This window comes from Punica granatum, chromosome 5, assembly GCF_007655135.1.
Source record: "Punica granatum isolate Tunisia-2019 chromosome 5, ASM765513v2, whole genome shotgun sequence".
Classification (NCBI taxonomy): Eukaryota; Viridiplantae; Streptophyta; class Magnoliopsida; order Myrtales; family Lythraceae; genus Punica; species Punica granatum.
The window spans coordinates 6,496,926-6,509,397 of NC_045131.1; the positions used below are offsets into that span (position 1 = coordinate 6,496,926).

At 42.3% G+C, this 12,472-nt stretch overlaps 3 protein-coding genes across 3 annotated transcripts; 2 read left to right on the forward strand and 1 right to left on the reverse strand.

Annotated features, from left to right (window-relative positions):
• Positions 1–1,908: 1,908 nt before the first annotated feature.
• Positions 1,909–5,796, forward strand: LOC116207010 (protein WVD2-like 1). The gene is made up of 7 exons (XM_031539858.1): positions 1,909–2,107; positions 3,248–3,713; positions 4,124–4,212; positions 4,316–4,418; positions 4,519–4,590; positions 4,700–4,810; positions 5,114–5,796. The coding sequence occupies exons 2-7, from the start codon at positions 3,252–3,254 to the stop codon at positions 5,423–5,425; spliced, it is 1,149 nt and encodes a 382-aa protein (XP_031395718.1). The 5' UTR covers positions 1,909–2,107; positions 3,248–3,251; the 3' UTR covers positions 5,426–5,796.
• A 297-nt stretch (positions 5,797–6,093) lies between these two features.
• Positions 6,094–9,167, forward strand: LOC116207009 (renalase). Its single transcript, XM_031539857.1, has 8 exons — positions 6,094–6,574; positions 6,709–6,975; positions 7,367–7,490; positions 7,616–7,677; positions 7,770–8,000; positions 8,148–8,269; positions 8,398–8,536; positions 8,665–9,167. The coding sequence occupies exons 1-8, from the start codon at positions 6,179–6,181 to the stop codon at positions 8,824–8,826; spliced, it is 1,503 nt and encodes a 500-aa protein (XP_031395717.1). The 5' UTR covers positions 6,094–6,178; the 3' UTR covers positions 8,827–9,167.
• Positions 9,168–9,205: 38 nt separating this feature from the next.
• LOC116207012 (histone H1-like) lies at positions 9,206–10,201 on the reverse strand. Its single transcript, XM_031539859.1, has 2 exons — positions 10,040–10,201; positions 9,206–9,947 (listed from the first exon to the last, which is right to left on the reverse strand). The coding sequence occupies exons 1-2, from the start codon at positions 10,127–10,129 to the stop codon at positions 9,453–9,455; spliced, it is 585 nt and encodes a 194-aa protein (XP_031395719.1). The 5' UTR covers positions 10,130–10,201; the 3' UTR covers positions 9,206–9,452.
• Positions 10,202–12,472: the final 2,271 nt, after the last annotated feature.

The window sequence follows — 12,472 nt, forward strand, 5'->3', positions numbered from 1 at the left end:
ATTAAGGGTTAACTTTTACAACCTCTACAAATAAACGCTTTAAAATACTATGTAAAGTTCGAATTTTATATAGAAATAAAGAAATCTCTCGAACAAATGGACCTTATAAAGTTATTACTCAAGCAAATAATTAATGGTTAACTTTTACAACCTCTATAAACAAACGTAATAAAATATTACGTAAAATTCGAACTTTACAATGTAAAATTCAAACTTTTTATAGAAACAAACGTTCCCTTAGGAATCTCTCGGACTAATGGGCCCTGAAAGATGATGGGGAGGGGCACGTCCGAATCCGAAATTTTAATTTACAGTGGCAAATGATAATAAATTAAAAATAAATAATAAAAGTGGTGAAAAAGATATTTTATTTTAGGATTTTTGGACATTTTGGGGGAAACAAAATACAAAAATCAAAAACACCGCAGAGCCCCACGTCTCCATCGCTTTCCACCCTGCCGTCAGCCCAGCCGACGGAGTCAAACTTCTGATCCCCACAAGCTTTAGGAGCAACTAACCGCCGTCGACCGGAAAGTGGAAAAAATGAAGTTTGAGAGAAATTTCCCCACTAATCACTCTATTCATTCATTAGTCAGTTCCCATTAATGGCGGCAGATTTGAGATGAAGGCCGCTTTTCCCAATTCACTGATCATTAATAATTATTGTATTTTACAAGGTGATTATTAATGATTATTGTGATTTCCGCGTCCAATAATAACTTTGTTGTTGCCAAATTTTTTCTATGTGAGGTCCACTAACAAGTCAGAATGCTTTCTTTAAAATTTTCATTTATAAAACTAGAGCAGTCAAAATGTTGTTATTTTTTTAAACGAATTATCTCACTGAGTACCATCGAACATGAAATTTTTGAATTTTATCAAAAAAGAAGAAGAAGAAGAAGCAAATATTGTGTTTAGGGACAGCTGTTGGTTTTTTTATCAATTGGATCCTATTTCCGGATTGTCTCTTTCCTTAACCGCTATCGAAGAAAAAGGTTAGTTTTTATCTATTCTAAATTCTCAAATTTAAAATTATCCAAAAAACTAGCATTTCAAGATAATTCGTCTTTTTATCCTCAATGGTTTGATCCCAGAGAAAAATATACCAATTGTCTTACTTGAAGAATTATAAAAGAAAACCCGTCTTATATTTTTCCACTTTTTATTTTTACTAAATACGATCATAGGAATAATCATAGATCACAAAGCTCACATAATCTCGTATAGTATATGTTCTACAATATACGTGTGAGAATCTAGTCTTTTCAAAGAAGCGGTATTAGTTCTGTTCAAAATCCTTGAACTGGGATCCGGTTAAAATTATTATTCAACGGTAAATCTACGGCGAGCTAATAGTTGTGTTTTTTTTGTAAAGAAAACGTGCAATAATAATAAAATAAAAAGAAGCGAATGGAGGAACAAAAACATGGATAGAAATCACAAGGAGGGCATTTTAATTTTAAGTGCAAACATTGTGAATGGTCCCCCCCTCCCTCCCTCAATTTTGATTTGAATTGAATTGGGGGGGGGCAAATATCACTTTTTGTGTGTGAAACAAGTGAAGAAGAGCCAAACCCATTTGAATAAATACTTCTCAAATGGAAAAAAAAATTATTTTATTTTATTTTTTGGAATCGAAAGAATTTCTATGAGTGGCCCCCCAATTCCAAGTCCTCCCTCTCTCACCAATCTCAGACTTTTTTGGTGTCAGTGGTGGTGCTTGACATGATTCGAACCCCTCGCCGTCGTCTCCCCCCTTAACGCCGTTAACTGCCCCCGCCCTCTCCCCAAATCTGAAAGATTGAAACTGTCCTACACGATAGAATTGGATTGACGTCAGTTAAAAAAATGAAATTCCAAAAAATAAAAAATAAAAAAACCGCACTATATATGACCAACGGGGGGCAGCATTAATAATTTAACCCCCCAAAAAAAAAACCTCTGTTCTTCTTGTTTGTAGCTAGAGAAAGGGAAAATCGCAAGAGAAACAATTTGTTTTTGGCTTCTAGAGAGAGAAGAGGAGGAGGAGGGCTGCAGCCTGCTGCTTCGTGGTCCGAAGATCCTTGTCAGATCGGGCGCCAAATCCGCCGCATTCTCGCTTTGCCGGGTTCGTATGAGGTTCTTGACTCGAGATTTTTTGTGGGCATTTGCAATGTGGGTCGATCTCCGGTGTTTTTGCTGTCAAGTCTGTCCCTTCAATGGGATAAGCTCGTGTTCCCGTTTCTGGGTAGTCTTCAAGCTCAGTTCTTGAATCGTGTTCCTCGGCCTGCGTAGTTATTGTTCGCATCTGTGTCTGGAAAATGAGATTTCCTGCCTTTCCTTCCTCAGCTCGTTATGGAATTTTTTTTGTGGGTATTTGGTTTGTGGATTTATCAGGTCACATGTTCTTGCGTTTGGCTTGCTTTTTCCCTATTCAGCCCTGTCTTGTCCTTAAACTTTATCATTTTCTCGTCCATGAATTTGAGACAGGAGATTTTATGCTTGCCTGAGCTATAAAGTGTGAGGTTTCGCGGTTTTTGGTCAATTTATTTTCCCCTGTTTTCCTTCCTTTCTGTAGGCTTTGGTTTGTGTGGGCAGTAAACGCCGGTGGGTGTGCTAATTGAATCCTTCTTGTTGGTTTACATCTTCTCCGTTAACTTTTCTATCAGCTGTTCTCTTTGTTGCTCAATTATAGGGATAAAACACAGGATTTTGAAACAAGGAGGTGAGCAAATGGAGAATTAATGAAATTTTAGAGGATGAAGTTGAGTAAAGCTTTTTATCAGACTTTTGAGGGGTGACAGTTGTTTAGTTAAGAGTTTCACCAGAAATATAGTTAGTTAAAGGTCCCCGGTCCCCTTCTTTTGCATCCTTAGCTCCAAACATCAGCTATAGATTTTCCTTCAATTATTTATAATTTTGTATATGAGCCTTCTGCATTTTGGGTTCCAAAATGGGACCTTCCCTCGGATCTCTATATTGTTACAAGGAGGAAGGAGCAGGTGAACTTCATACAGAGCTTCTCGAAAGAGACTGAATTCTGTACCCCTTGAGTGCTGCTCGATCTTTCCCTCTATCGATAATGGTTTGATTTACTAAGCATTAGGCAAGCCATCATGGTTTTCTTCTTTGTCCTTCACTATGTCGTTATACAACGAAACTGCATGTTGTTTCGGGATCCCTCTTGGTTTCAGGGTCTTTTTACTGCATAAACTCTGTTTGGTTCATTCTTGTAAGCAATTTTCGCTCCTCTCGAATTGTAATACAGAGGGATGGGGAGAGAACTGACAGACGTTGAGATTGACAAGAAACCCAAGGGTGCAAACTCTCGTTCCTTTGATAAAGTCCATGTTGCTCCGAGAGTTCCAGATGATCATCTCGACAAGGAGTATGAGGTAAAGGAATGCACCGTGGAGAATAATTCATTTCTCGAGGAGGAGTATCATGAGAAGCAAGAGGTTCTTGGAGTAAAGAGCACCAACTTCAATGAAGGGAACAATGAGAAAATTGAAGACCAAAAGTCTGGTAGTGATCCTAAAAAGTTCAGCACACCGGATACAAAATCAGGTGCCAATGGGAATACCCGTGGAAATTTCACCGTTCCTCACCCTTTTGCATTGGCTACTGAGAAACGCGGGTCTTGCACAACTCGTCATGCTGGGGCTGAATCTCCTCCCGGCATGACATCACCCCCAGGTGCTAACAACGTGAATTCTCCTTTTAAGAATCTGCAGGTAATTCTAATGAATGTTATTGCCTTTTTGTTGTCTTTCTGTACCCGTTGAGTTCAACATATAACATGTGGGTTTACTCATGGGTTGTGAAAACTGCCAAAATCTTCCTTTTATTAATTAATTATAGTTGCTAATATGATTCTTCTTTTTTTACTAAAACATGAAAAATTGTCTTTGATCGTAAAAGAGAATTATTGAAGGGGAAAAAAAATTGACACTTTTCGTGCTGGTAAACCAAAAGAAAAATCCAAAAAAAAAAGAACATCCATTCTCCTAAATCGAGCAGAACCACGTGAGAAGTCTTTCTTTGAGACAATATCACTTACCTTGGTAAGATTATTTGTAAGAAAGAGTTATATAAGCCTCTGATTGTCGCACTTGTCTCTCAAATATCATCTTTTACCTTTCAGCCAAGCTCCCCGATGACTTTGAGGAAGCCACTGCAACCCGATAACAAGAAGCACACTGATGATGAAGACAACATCTCTGTCACTTCCTCGTATCCTCTGATTGCATATTTTATCTTCTGTTTCCATGTCCAAGAATCACTTGGTGGAAGTTTGTTAATTCATTTTATTCTGCTGTTCCTTAACCATACATAGTGCTGCCGCATCTGTCCGAACAGTTAAATCAGTCAGATCAAGGGTCACTTTTGGCTCTGCTCCTTCATTTAGGTCAAATGAACGTGCAGAGAAGCGAAAGGAGGTATATCCCTCATTGAAAATCAAATATTTTTCTGTTAATTGGTATTTCAGTGCATCCTTTTTGAGCAGTTTTGCTTATTTCAAATTTCTTGTTCTTTTAGTTCTACATGAAATTGGAGGAAAAACATCGAGCTCTGGAGGAAGAGAAAAGCCAGTGTGAGGCGAGGACAAGGGTATGTATTCCGTACTACATGATTATTCATTTCTTGAGCATGGATAAAACTTTGCTGTGAATTTTGTTAAATTCGATGGAATTCATGCAAGTCTAATGTCAATTTCCAGGAGGAGCAAGAGGCTGCGATCAAACAGCTTAGGAAGAATATGTTTGTGAAAGCAAATCCAGTGCCCAGTTTCTACTACGAGGGGCCTCCGCCAAAGACTGAAGTCAAGAAGGTAATTCCTTACTCTTCTGGCTTCATCTGGTCTCAAAGATGCTGCATTTCGGGTATTCTTGATATTTCCATTGATATATTGTAATGTTTATGCCTGGTCATGGAAAGCTATGGCAAAATGTTTCCATTTCTTTTTCTTGAAAAACACTAGCAGAAATGTACTTACATCAGATTGCATTTCAGAAAATGTGTTACTATTGGAGCAAAATAATATATTCTGAAATAAAATTCAGGCAAGAAAAATAATTGGCTCTGTTCTTCAAATTAGATGCTAAATTGACGATATGTCTTTGTCTTCGGGCAGCTGCCACTTACTCGGCCGAAATCCCCGAAACTGGGCCGGAGAAAGAGCTGCAGCGACGCAGTTAATGCATCTCCTGATGGGAAAGGCAAAGCATGTGCTCGGGCACTTCGCCACAGCCTCGGCAACTTGAAGCAAGAGTCCAACTTCAGCCCTAAGACTAAGAGCCCCATCGGTGCAAGGAGCAGTGGCAATGGGACACCTAAACCAAGAGAGCTCCGATCTAAACGGGACAAAGAGTCACCAAAGTCAGTTGTTCCCTGTAAGATTTCCGAGGAAACTGAGACGAATGCCGAGGTCGAGGTCCAATCATGAGACTTTCCGAGTCTTAACTGTAAGGTGAGGAAGAAATGGTGTTGGGAACTTCCGTGTTGCTCCTAGGATGGTTTTGGGAAGGAAATGGCGTGTTTTCTTGTCGCCTGCAGAGACTTGTCATGTCATCGTGAAATGTATATTGTTTGTTCTTATTTGACTTGTTACAGCTTATTATATCCGACGAAGAGTTGCCCCCCCATATCGTGAGGGACCTAACTTGTGTTTCTGGGACGATTTAGAGTAGCTTCGATGTAGTTATGTTGTACTGCTGCTGCAAGTTTGATGTCGACAATGAATGGGATGCTATAGGTTGTAGTAGTTGTTGAATTTCTTCTTGTTCGGCTGTTAATGAGCACTAGCTTATCATTGTCTGGGTGGTCCTTCTGGAACTCGACATGGACTATGATATCATTTTACACGATGTTTCCATGGGCGGCCATAATGTGTGAGCGCGTTATCGGATGTTTGCCCGCAATCCCGGACTGCTAGGTCGGGCGACATGAACCGCAATCCTCTAGTACGAAATTGCCTGCACTTAAAAAGGGGCCAAGACTTACAGCGTTTCGCGTGCGATTTTCCAAATGATTAATAGCAAAAATTAATAAAAATTAGAAAAAAAATTTCAAAAGAAATTATTAAAGTTGAAAATAAATTAATGGATAATTTGCACGTGTAATATCGGGGACGCGTTGTTCTTCTTCCTTCTTGATTTCACTCAATATCAGATGAGGTGAGCTCGTACTCTGCTCAGCAATGGCCGCTTCCTCCCTCTTCATCTGCACCCCGTTCCTTCTCCGCCCTCTCAGCCTCAAACTCAGGCCCGCCATTAAACCTGCCCTCTCCTCCGCCTCCTCCGGACCTTCCACTCCTGCGCTCTGCGGCATTTCCCAGCCCAAACCCATCAAGAAGAACCCCCACCGCTCTGGTTCGATGGACGGGCAAAGACCCTCCTCGAGGAACCGCAAGAAATCCTCGTACGGGACCTCCCGGCGGTCGATACTCAAGAAATCGTTCAGCCAAGAGCAGGTGGCTTTCACCGCTCCGGTTCCCGACGACCCGATTGTCGCCATAATCGGAGGCGGCATGGCGGGCCTCATCTGCGCCCAGAGCTTGGAGAAGAGAGGGGTCCGGAGCGCGGTTTTCGACACGGTTGGTTAGTCTTCTCTTTCTTCCCCGCATTGTTTCTTGCTTGTAGAACTGAATCGCTGCTAAGACGTTAAGCTGTGATTCTGGGAAATGCGAGTTTAGGGGATGATTCAAGCTTGCTTTTTGATAATCCATAGGGAATGCATGGGTTTGGAGGAAGGATGGGGACCCGGATAATTGAGCCTCAGGGCTTGGTTTTCGACCATGCGGCGCAGTTCTTCAGCGTGAGCGATCCTCGGTTTGCTGAGCTTGTCAATGGTTGGCTAGACACAGGTCTGGTCCGAGAGTGGCCGGGCCTGATTGGGGAGCTTGAAGCTGGTGGTCACTTCACTCCTCTTCCTTCTCCTCCTCCGAGATATATTGGTGTCCACGGGATGCGTCCTCTTGCTGACTCGCTGGCTCAGGTTAGTCGGTTAATTCTAATGAGTCCATGTTCACGTGCTGTGCTATACTTTGTGTTAGCTTAGTTGTTTCATTTGATGATATGCATTGTACTCTTGTCGTGTCATAGTAATATATGGGCTGTTTATTTATAATATCATCGACTGGTGTCAAGTATTAGCAACACGCTCTTCTCGTCACTGTTATCATTTTCATGGTTGGCAACGGAAGTTCTCATCGGTTGGATTCTATTTCCACCATTTAAGATGGAATATTTATAAATTTGAAATGCAACTTTGGTGTGGTTAGTTAAAGAACGGTTTGGTACAAAAGGGGCTAGCTTCCCTGGAATCACTGACATGTGTTGGGCTATTCTTGTTCTTGATCTAAAGCATATTTTGAATCCTCCAACAGACTTTGCCTAATGTGGTGAGACCTTGCTGGATAAGTAAGTTGGAGCCATTCAATGGTAGGTGGCACCTCAGCGAGAACGGAAAGAATCGTGGGGGGTTTGACGCAATCGTCATTGCCCACAATGGTAATGTTTTTAATACATTGTGAGCTATAGTTTTCTCAGCTGGTGTCTTCAATGACGTTGTTGCGGCTGATCTCCAAAATTTCTTCGATCTAGCTGATTACTGTTTAATTTTGTGCATCAAACAGGTAAATGTGCAAATCGCCTGCTTGCTTCCTCAGGCTTACCATTAATTGCCAGGCAGATGAAGGTGTTGAGTCTTGACCTTGTTCAACTGTCTGTTTTCGATGTGCTTCCCATCCGTGAATGTATTGCTTCATTCTTTGCCAATCCCTATTGCAGAGGTTGGAGCTGAGTTCTATCTGGGCCCTACTCGCAGCATTTGACGATCCACTACCAATCCCTGGAAGCAGAGGAGCACCCCCATTTGAAGGGGCTTTTGTGAAAGGAGTCGACTCTCTCTCATGGATGGCGAATAATTCCGCAAAACTTTCCAGGTCTGAGAGTAATGGAACCCACTGTTGGACGTTCTTCAGCACATCAGCATATGGAAAGCGAAACAAGGTTCCACAGGTCTGTTTTTACTTAGGTTGTTTCAATGTGAACTAAGCATAAGAAATCACTCGGTCGAACTGATTCGAGATTTGAATTCGGTTTGTTTACTAAAGATCTTGCACTTGTGATTGTTTTTGATGTGGCAATGGTGTATGTATTTGACAGGAAAACATTCCCACTGTCACAGCAGAGAAGGTGAAGGCAGACATGCTCGGTGGCGTACAATCTGCACTTGGACTGCCTGAAGGATCCCTTCAGAAACCCTTTTACATCCGGCTCCAGCTATGGTAACAACCAATGATTGATGTAGTTTTAGTAATCAGGTCTAATAATATATAATTCAACTTTTCGCTGAAAACAGTAAATTCCTGCTCCAACTTACCAGACTTTTTCTTTTTCATTGAATTTGTTGCAGGGGTGCAGCTCTTCCGATGAACAGTCCAAATGTGCCCTGCATCTTTGATCCTCGGGGAAGAGCTGGAATATGCGGTGATTGGCTACTCGGTTCGAGTATGGAGTCAGCAGCTCTAAGTGGCATGGCACTGGCCAATCATGTATGTTTCTTTATGATCTTTCACCTACCCATTTCGGTACATGATTTCGTCAATGTCAATAATACAAATAAGTAGGGAAGTTGTTGGTTACGTTGGAACTTAATATCTCTTCTGATTTCGATATGCAGATCGCAGATTATTTCCAGAGTGGCGGAGCCCAGCCTGATGAATTTGCCATTGGTCTGCACAATGATTTCCAACCCCTTTCAGGACATGATATTGGACAGTTTCCCGGGTTGGAATCAGAGAAGCAAACAGAAGACATCAGGGATCGCGAGCTGGTAACCTAAAAAATTGCACCCTATGGAAGATGAGACCTTCGACTGGTAACCTAGAAGACCGAATTTGTGCGGTTCATTGCACCCTATGGCAGGGGAGACCTTCAGGACTCTCATCTTTTGCAATGTCGAAGATTTTCACAGTTCTGCTGCCACAAAGTCGTAACAGAGGATAAGGGCCATCACCAGACAACTTGGGTTCCTCAAGCCGCATATGTTCCTCAAATCTCATAGACATTGTTCGTGTTCAATTGTTTAGGCATTTTGTTGGGAGAGAGACTGTAAGATTCCGATTGATTGTGAAAGATGCAGACTCATGTAGCAATACCATTTTGATGATTCTCCCCCCTTCATATTTCAAGGCCAATCCTTAATTCAATCTTCCGCAAGATCATTGAAAACCAGCACAAAATAGTTAAAAAGACTTCCACAAAACCCAATATTGCAGTCTCTGTTCTAATACAAAGAACGCAATCCAATTAAAGCTAGCAGATTCATACAAATTATAATACTATTCGTTTCAAACTTAGCCCTTAGAAAACAAATCAAATGCCAAAACCTATCTAACCCTAATCAAACCTCCACCCGGATATACACAAACAACCCAATCCCCATTCCGAACAGACGACGTGGCCCTCTTACTTCTTCGCTTTCCTCGCCGGCGACTTCACGCTCTTGGGCTTCTTCACTGCAACCTTCTTCGGCTTTACAGCCTTCTTCGCAGGCGAGGCTTTCGCAGCTGTCCTCGCCACCTTGACAGGCTTGGCCGCCTTTGCCTTAGGCTTCTCCGGTGCCTTCCTCTTTCCAGCAGCCGCCTTCTTCGGCTTTTCAGTGGCATCAGCCTTGGGCTTCGGCTTCAGCTTCTTAGCAGGCGCTCTTGGCTTGGGTACAGCAGGCGCTCTTGGCTTTTTCGCAGGTGCGGCAGCAGCAGCTGCCTTGGCGGCCGGGGCGAGCTTGTACGAGTTCTTGACCTTGACCAACTTCCCGGCGGCCACGCAGCGCTTGAGCTGGACCAGGAGCAGCTTCCGGAAGGTGCTGGGGAGATGCCTGTGCTTCTCCTCGATAAACTTCTGGATCGCGTACTGGCTCGACCCCGTCCTCTCCTTCAGCGTCGCGATCGCTTCGCTGATCATCTGCAACAATCCAACACTACATCACCTCACAACCCATATAATATAAAACAAAAAAATCCAAAACTTTCGGGGCAAGTTTCCATTTCCCGTACCTGGAAGAACGGCGGGTGAGAGGGGGACGACGCCGCCTTCTTCTTCGGCGCCGCCGGTGCTTTCGCCTTGGATGCAGCAGCAGTTGCCATTGTAGAGCGCACAGAGAATCTAAACGGAGTTCTGATCTCTTTTGAGTAGGGATTTTGGGAGTTGCAGTTTAGGGAGGGAGGCCGATTATATACAGAGGAAGGATGAGGAGGAGAGGAGCGCTGTGATTGGTCGAAATGAGGGTGACGCGGATTGAGCAGACGTCTTGCATGTTTGAATATGAGCCTTTGGATGTGAAGCAAATCTACGGCCAAGAATGCTTGGTTTTGTTAAAAGCCGGATTAATGTCAATTGACCAATTTAAGTTTCCCTTTTCTTTTAGGGTTAAAAAAAATAATAAGTTGATAATTGAGGGCCTGAGAAATAGATTCGTCCGTGGATTTTCAGCCGATTCTTCAATGGGTCTGTCATGAGTCATGACACACATGAATAATGGCCTTTATGATCCATCCAATCCAGATCTAACTCGCATGTAGGGTTGCTATCAAGCTCGGTACCGCTTTGTAACATGCGGCTCGAGGTCGACTTGACGCGTGTGAGTCGGGTACCCATCAATTGATTTCTCCTACTTGACCTCGATATATTGAGATTATTATAACAGTATAATTTTTTGTTATTTTAACCTTGAAACATAGAAATTATTTTGATTACACGGTGGATATTGATCTTATGCCTTTTCCATCAGCAAGAGATGGCTTGGTTAGGGTCGGCAATATTTAACACGGCATAATACACATGACACGGATATGATACGGAGTTAAATGGATTCGGGTTTGGCATTTACGGGTCAAACTCGTTTATACACGGTTAATAAGCGTGTCTTATCGGGTTGAACCCGTATAACCCGATTATACACGATTAAACCTGTTTATTTAGGCGTGTTTAATCGTGTTATTTAATCGTGTAACATATTAACCCGTTTATCTAACTGAATTTACCAAAATACCCTTCCACTAACCCTAATTTTGAATGGTTAACCGGGTTGGATAAACAGGTCGTGTTAACGTGTTCGGATAACCGGGTATAATCGTGTCGTGTATGGATACGTGTACCATTATGATACGTTTCGATAAATAGGTTTAAACGTGTCGTGTACGGGTTGACACAGATATAAACGTGTCGTGTTCGTGTATGCGAACCCTGACCCGTTTAATAATCGCGTCGTGTACGGGTACTGACTTTGATGGCACGAACCCGTTTAGACACGACACAATATGAATTGCCACCCCTAGGCTTGGTCAAGGGTAATATGGGGCCGACCAATATCTTGTGATAATGGAAAAATCAACGTTGGAACTTGAGTAGTTTTAATCAATAGATTGAGGATAATAACGAACTCGTGAAAATTTTGATTTTTACATGTTACAAGATTCTAGACTTCACATGTCATTGTATGGTTGGATCTTTTGCTTTCTTTTTTTTTTGGTTACAATAGGAAGCTCATGCCCTAGTACAAGGAAATTGAAAGTAAATCTAAATAAAGAGGCACGGGTAGTCTCACTGATGAGAATCGAACGTGGAACCTCTAGGTTATCAGGCGAGAGTGTTGGCCACTGCACTACACCCCTTTCTCGATCTTTTGCTTTTTAACCCCAAGGATTGGACGTGGAGGATTACCAACCACAAACCTCGCAAATCTTTTTGTTAACACTCGTCTATACAGAATTTGGCAAAATTCACAGATTTTTCTTGTTGGATTTCCACTTACTCACTCGAATCAAGTGCCATGGCATTGTACTTATTAAGTGTATCCCAGTATGTCGAACGAATCAGTCTATCGAGATGTGCCCCCCGACTCTTCGATTCATCACCCCCATAGACTATATATGAATACACAAACGCAACATTTCTCTGTTGACAATCATTTTGATGATGAAATAAGTCGTTAGATCGACCTAGATCAAAATCTAATCCATGTTAGTAAGTTAAGGAGGACCTTATGCTCGGGACGAAACCGCTGGTTGCAACAGTGTCCTTAGCAATATTTACTGCCTATTATGGCTCTTGTTGTTTTTGGAGGTTCTTGTCCCGGTGAAACCACCATAGGCGTCTCCCGATTATTTTGTCGTTTTGTTATAGGTATGCGGTGGTAGTGGCTATATTGGTCGGCCCTATGGCGCCTTCACTAGTTTTGCCGAATTGGTCAGCTGCCTCGTGTTTTCCCCAACTTTGCTGGATTGGTCGACTGCCTTCCCCGGTTTAGGTATATGGTTCTATCATTTGGCTCAACTTTGTGAAGGATTCTTATTGCACAAGTACGGTTCAAGGCCCCCCGTGTATTGCTCTGATATCGATGTCTCTTTGGAATGTCCATATCATAAGTTTGAGATCTACATAGATTAATGACCTGAGGACCCTCCCTCTCGGTTTTACCGGGGTTCGTG

What these genes read in the sequence shown, in the direction of transcription:
- LOC116207010 (XM_031539858.1), top strand. Translation starts at nt 3,252, where the DNA reads ATGGGGAGAGAACTGACAGACGTTGAGATTGACAAGAAACCCAAGGGT. An exon ending in GTGCAGAGAAGCGAAAGGAG is followed by an intron (nt 4,419 to 4,518) that starts GTATATCCCTCA and finishes TTGTTCTTTTAG; the next exon opens with TTCTACATGAAATTGGAGGA. An exon ending in CAAAGACTGAAGTCAAGAAG is followed by an intron (nt 4,811 to 5,113) that starts GTAATTCCTTAC and finishes GTCTTCGGGCAG; the next exon opens with CTGCCACTTACTCGGCCGAA.
- LOC116207009 (XM_031539857.1), top strand. Translation starts at nt 6,179, where the DNA reads ATGGCCGCTTCCTCCCTCTTCATCTGCACCCCGTTCCTTCTCCGCCCT. An exon ending in GGAGCGCGGTTTTCGACACG is followed by an intron (nt 6,575 to 6,708) that starts GTTGGTTAGTCT and finishes GATAATCCATAG; the next exon opens with GGAATGCATGGGTTTGGAGG. An exon ending in TACATCCGGCTCCAGCTATG is followed by an intron (nt 8,270 to 8,397) that starts GTAACAACCAAT and finishes AATTTGTTGCAG; the next exon opens with GGGTGCAGCTCTTCCGATGA.
- LOC116207012 (XM_031539859.1), bottom strand. Translation starts at nt 10,129, where the DNA reads ATGGCAACTGCTGCTGCATCCAAGGCGAAAGCACCGGCGGCGCCGAAG. An exon ending in CTCACCCGCCGTTCTTCCAG is followed by an intron (nt 9,948 to 10,039) that starts GTACGGGAAATG and finishes GGATTGTTGCAG; the next exon opens with ATGATCAGCGAAGCGATCGC.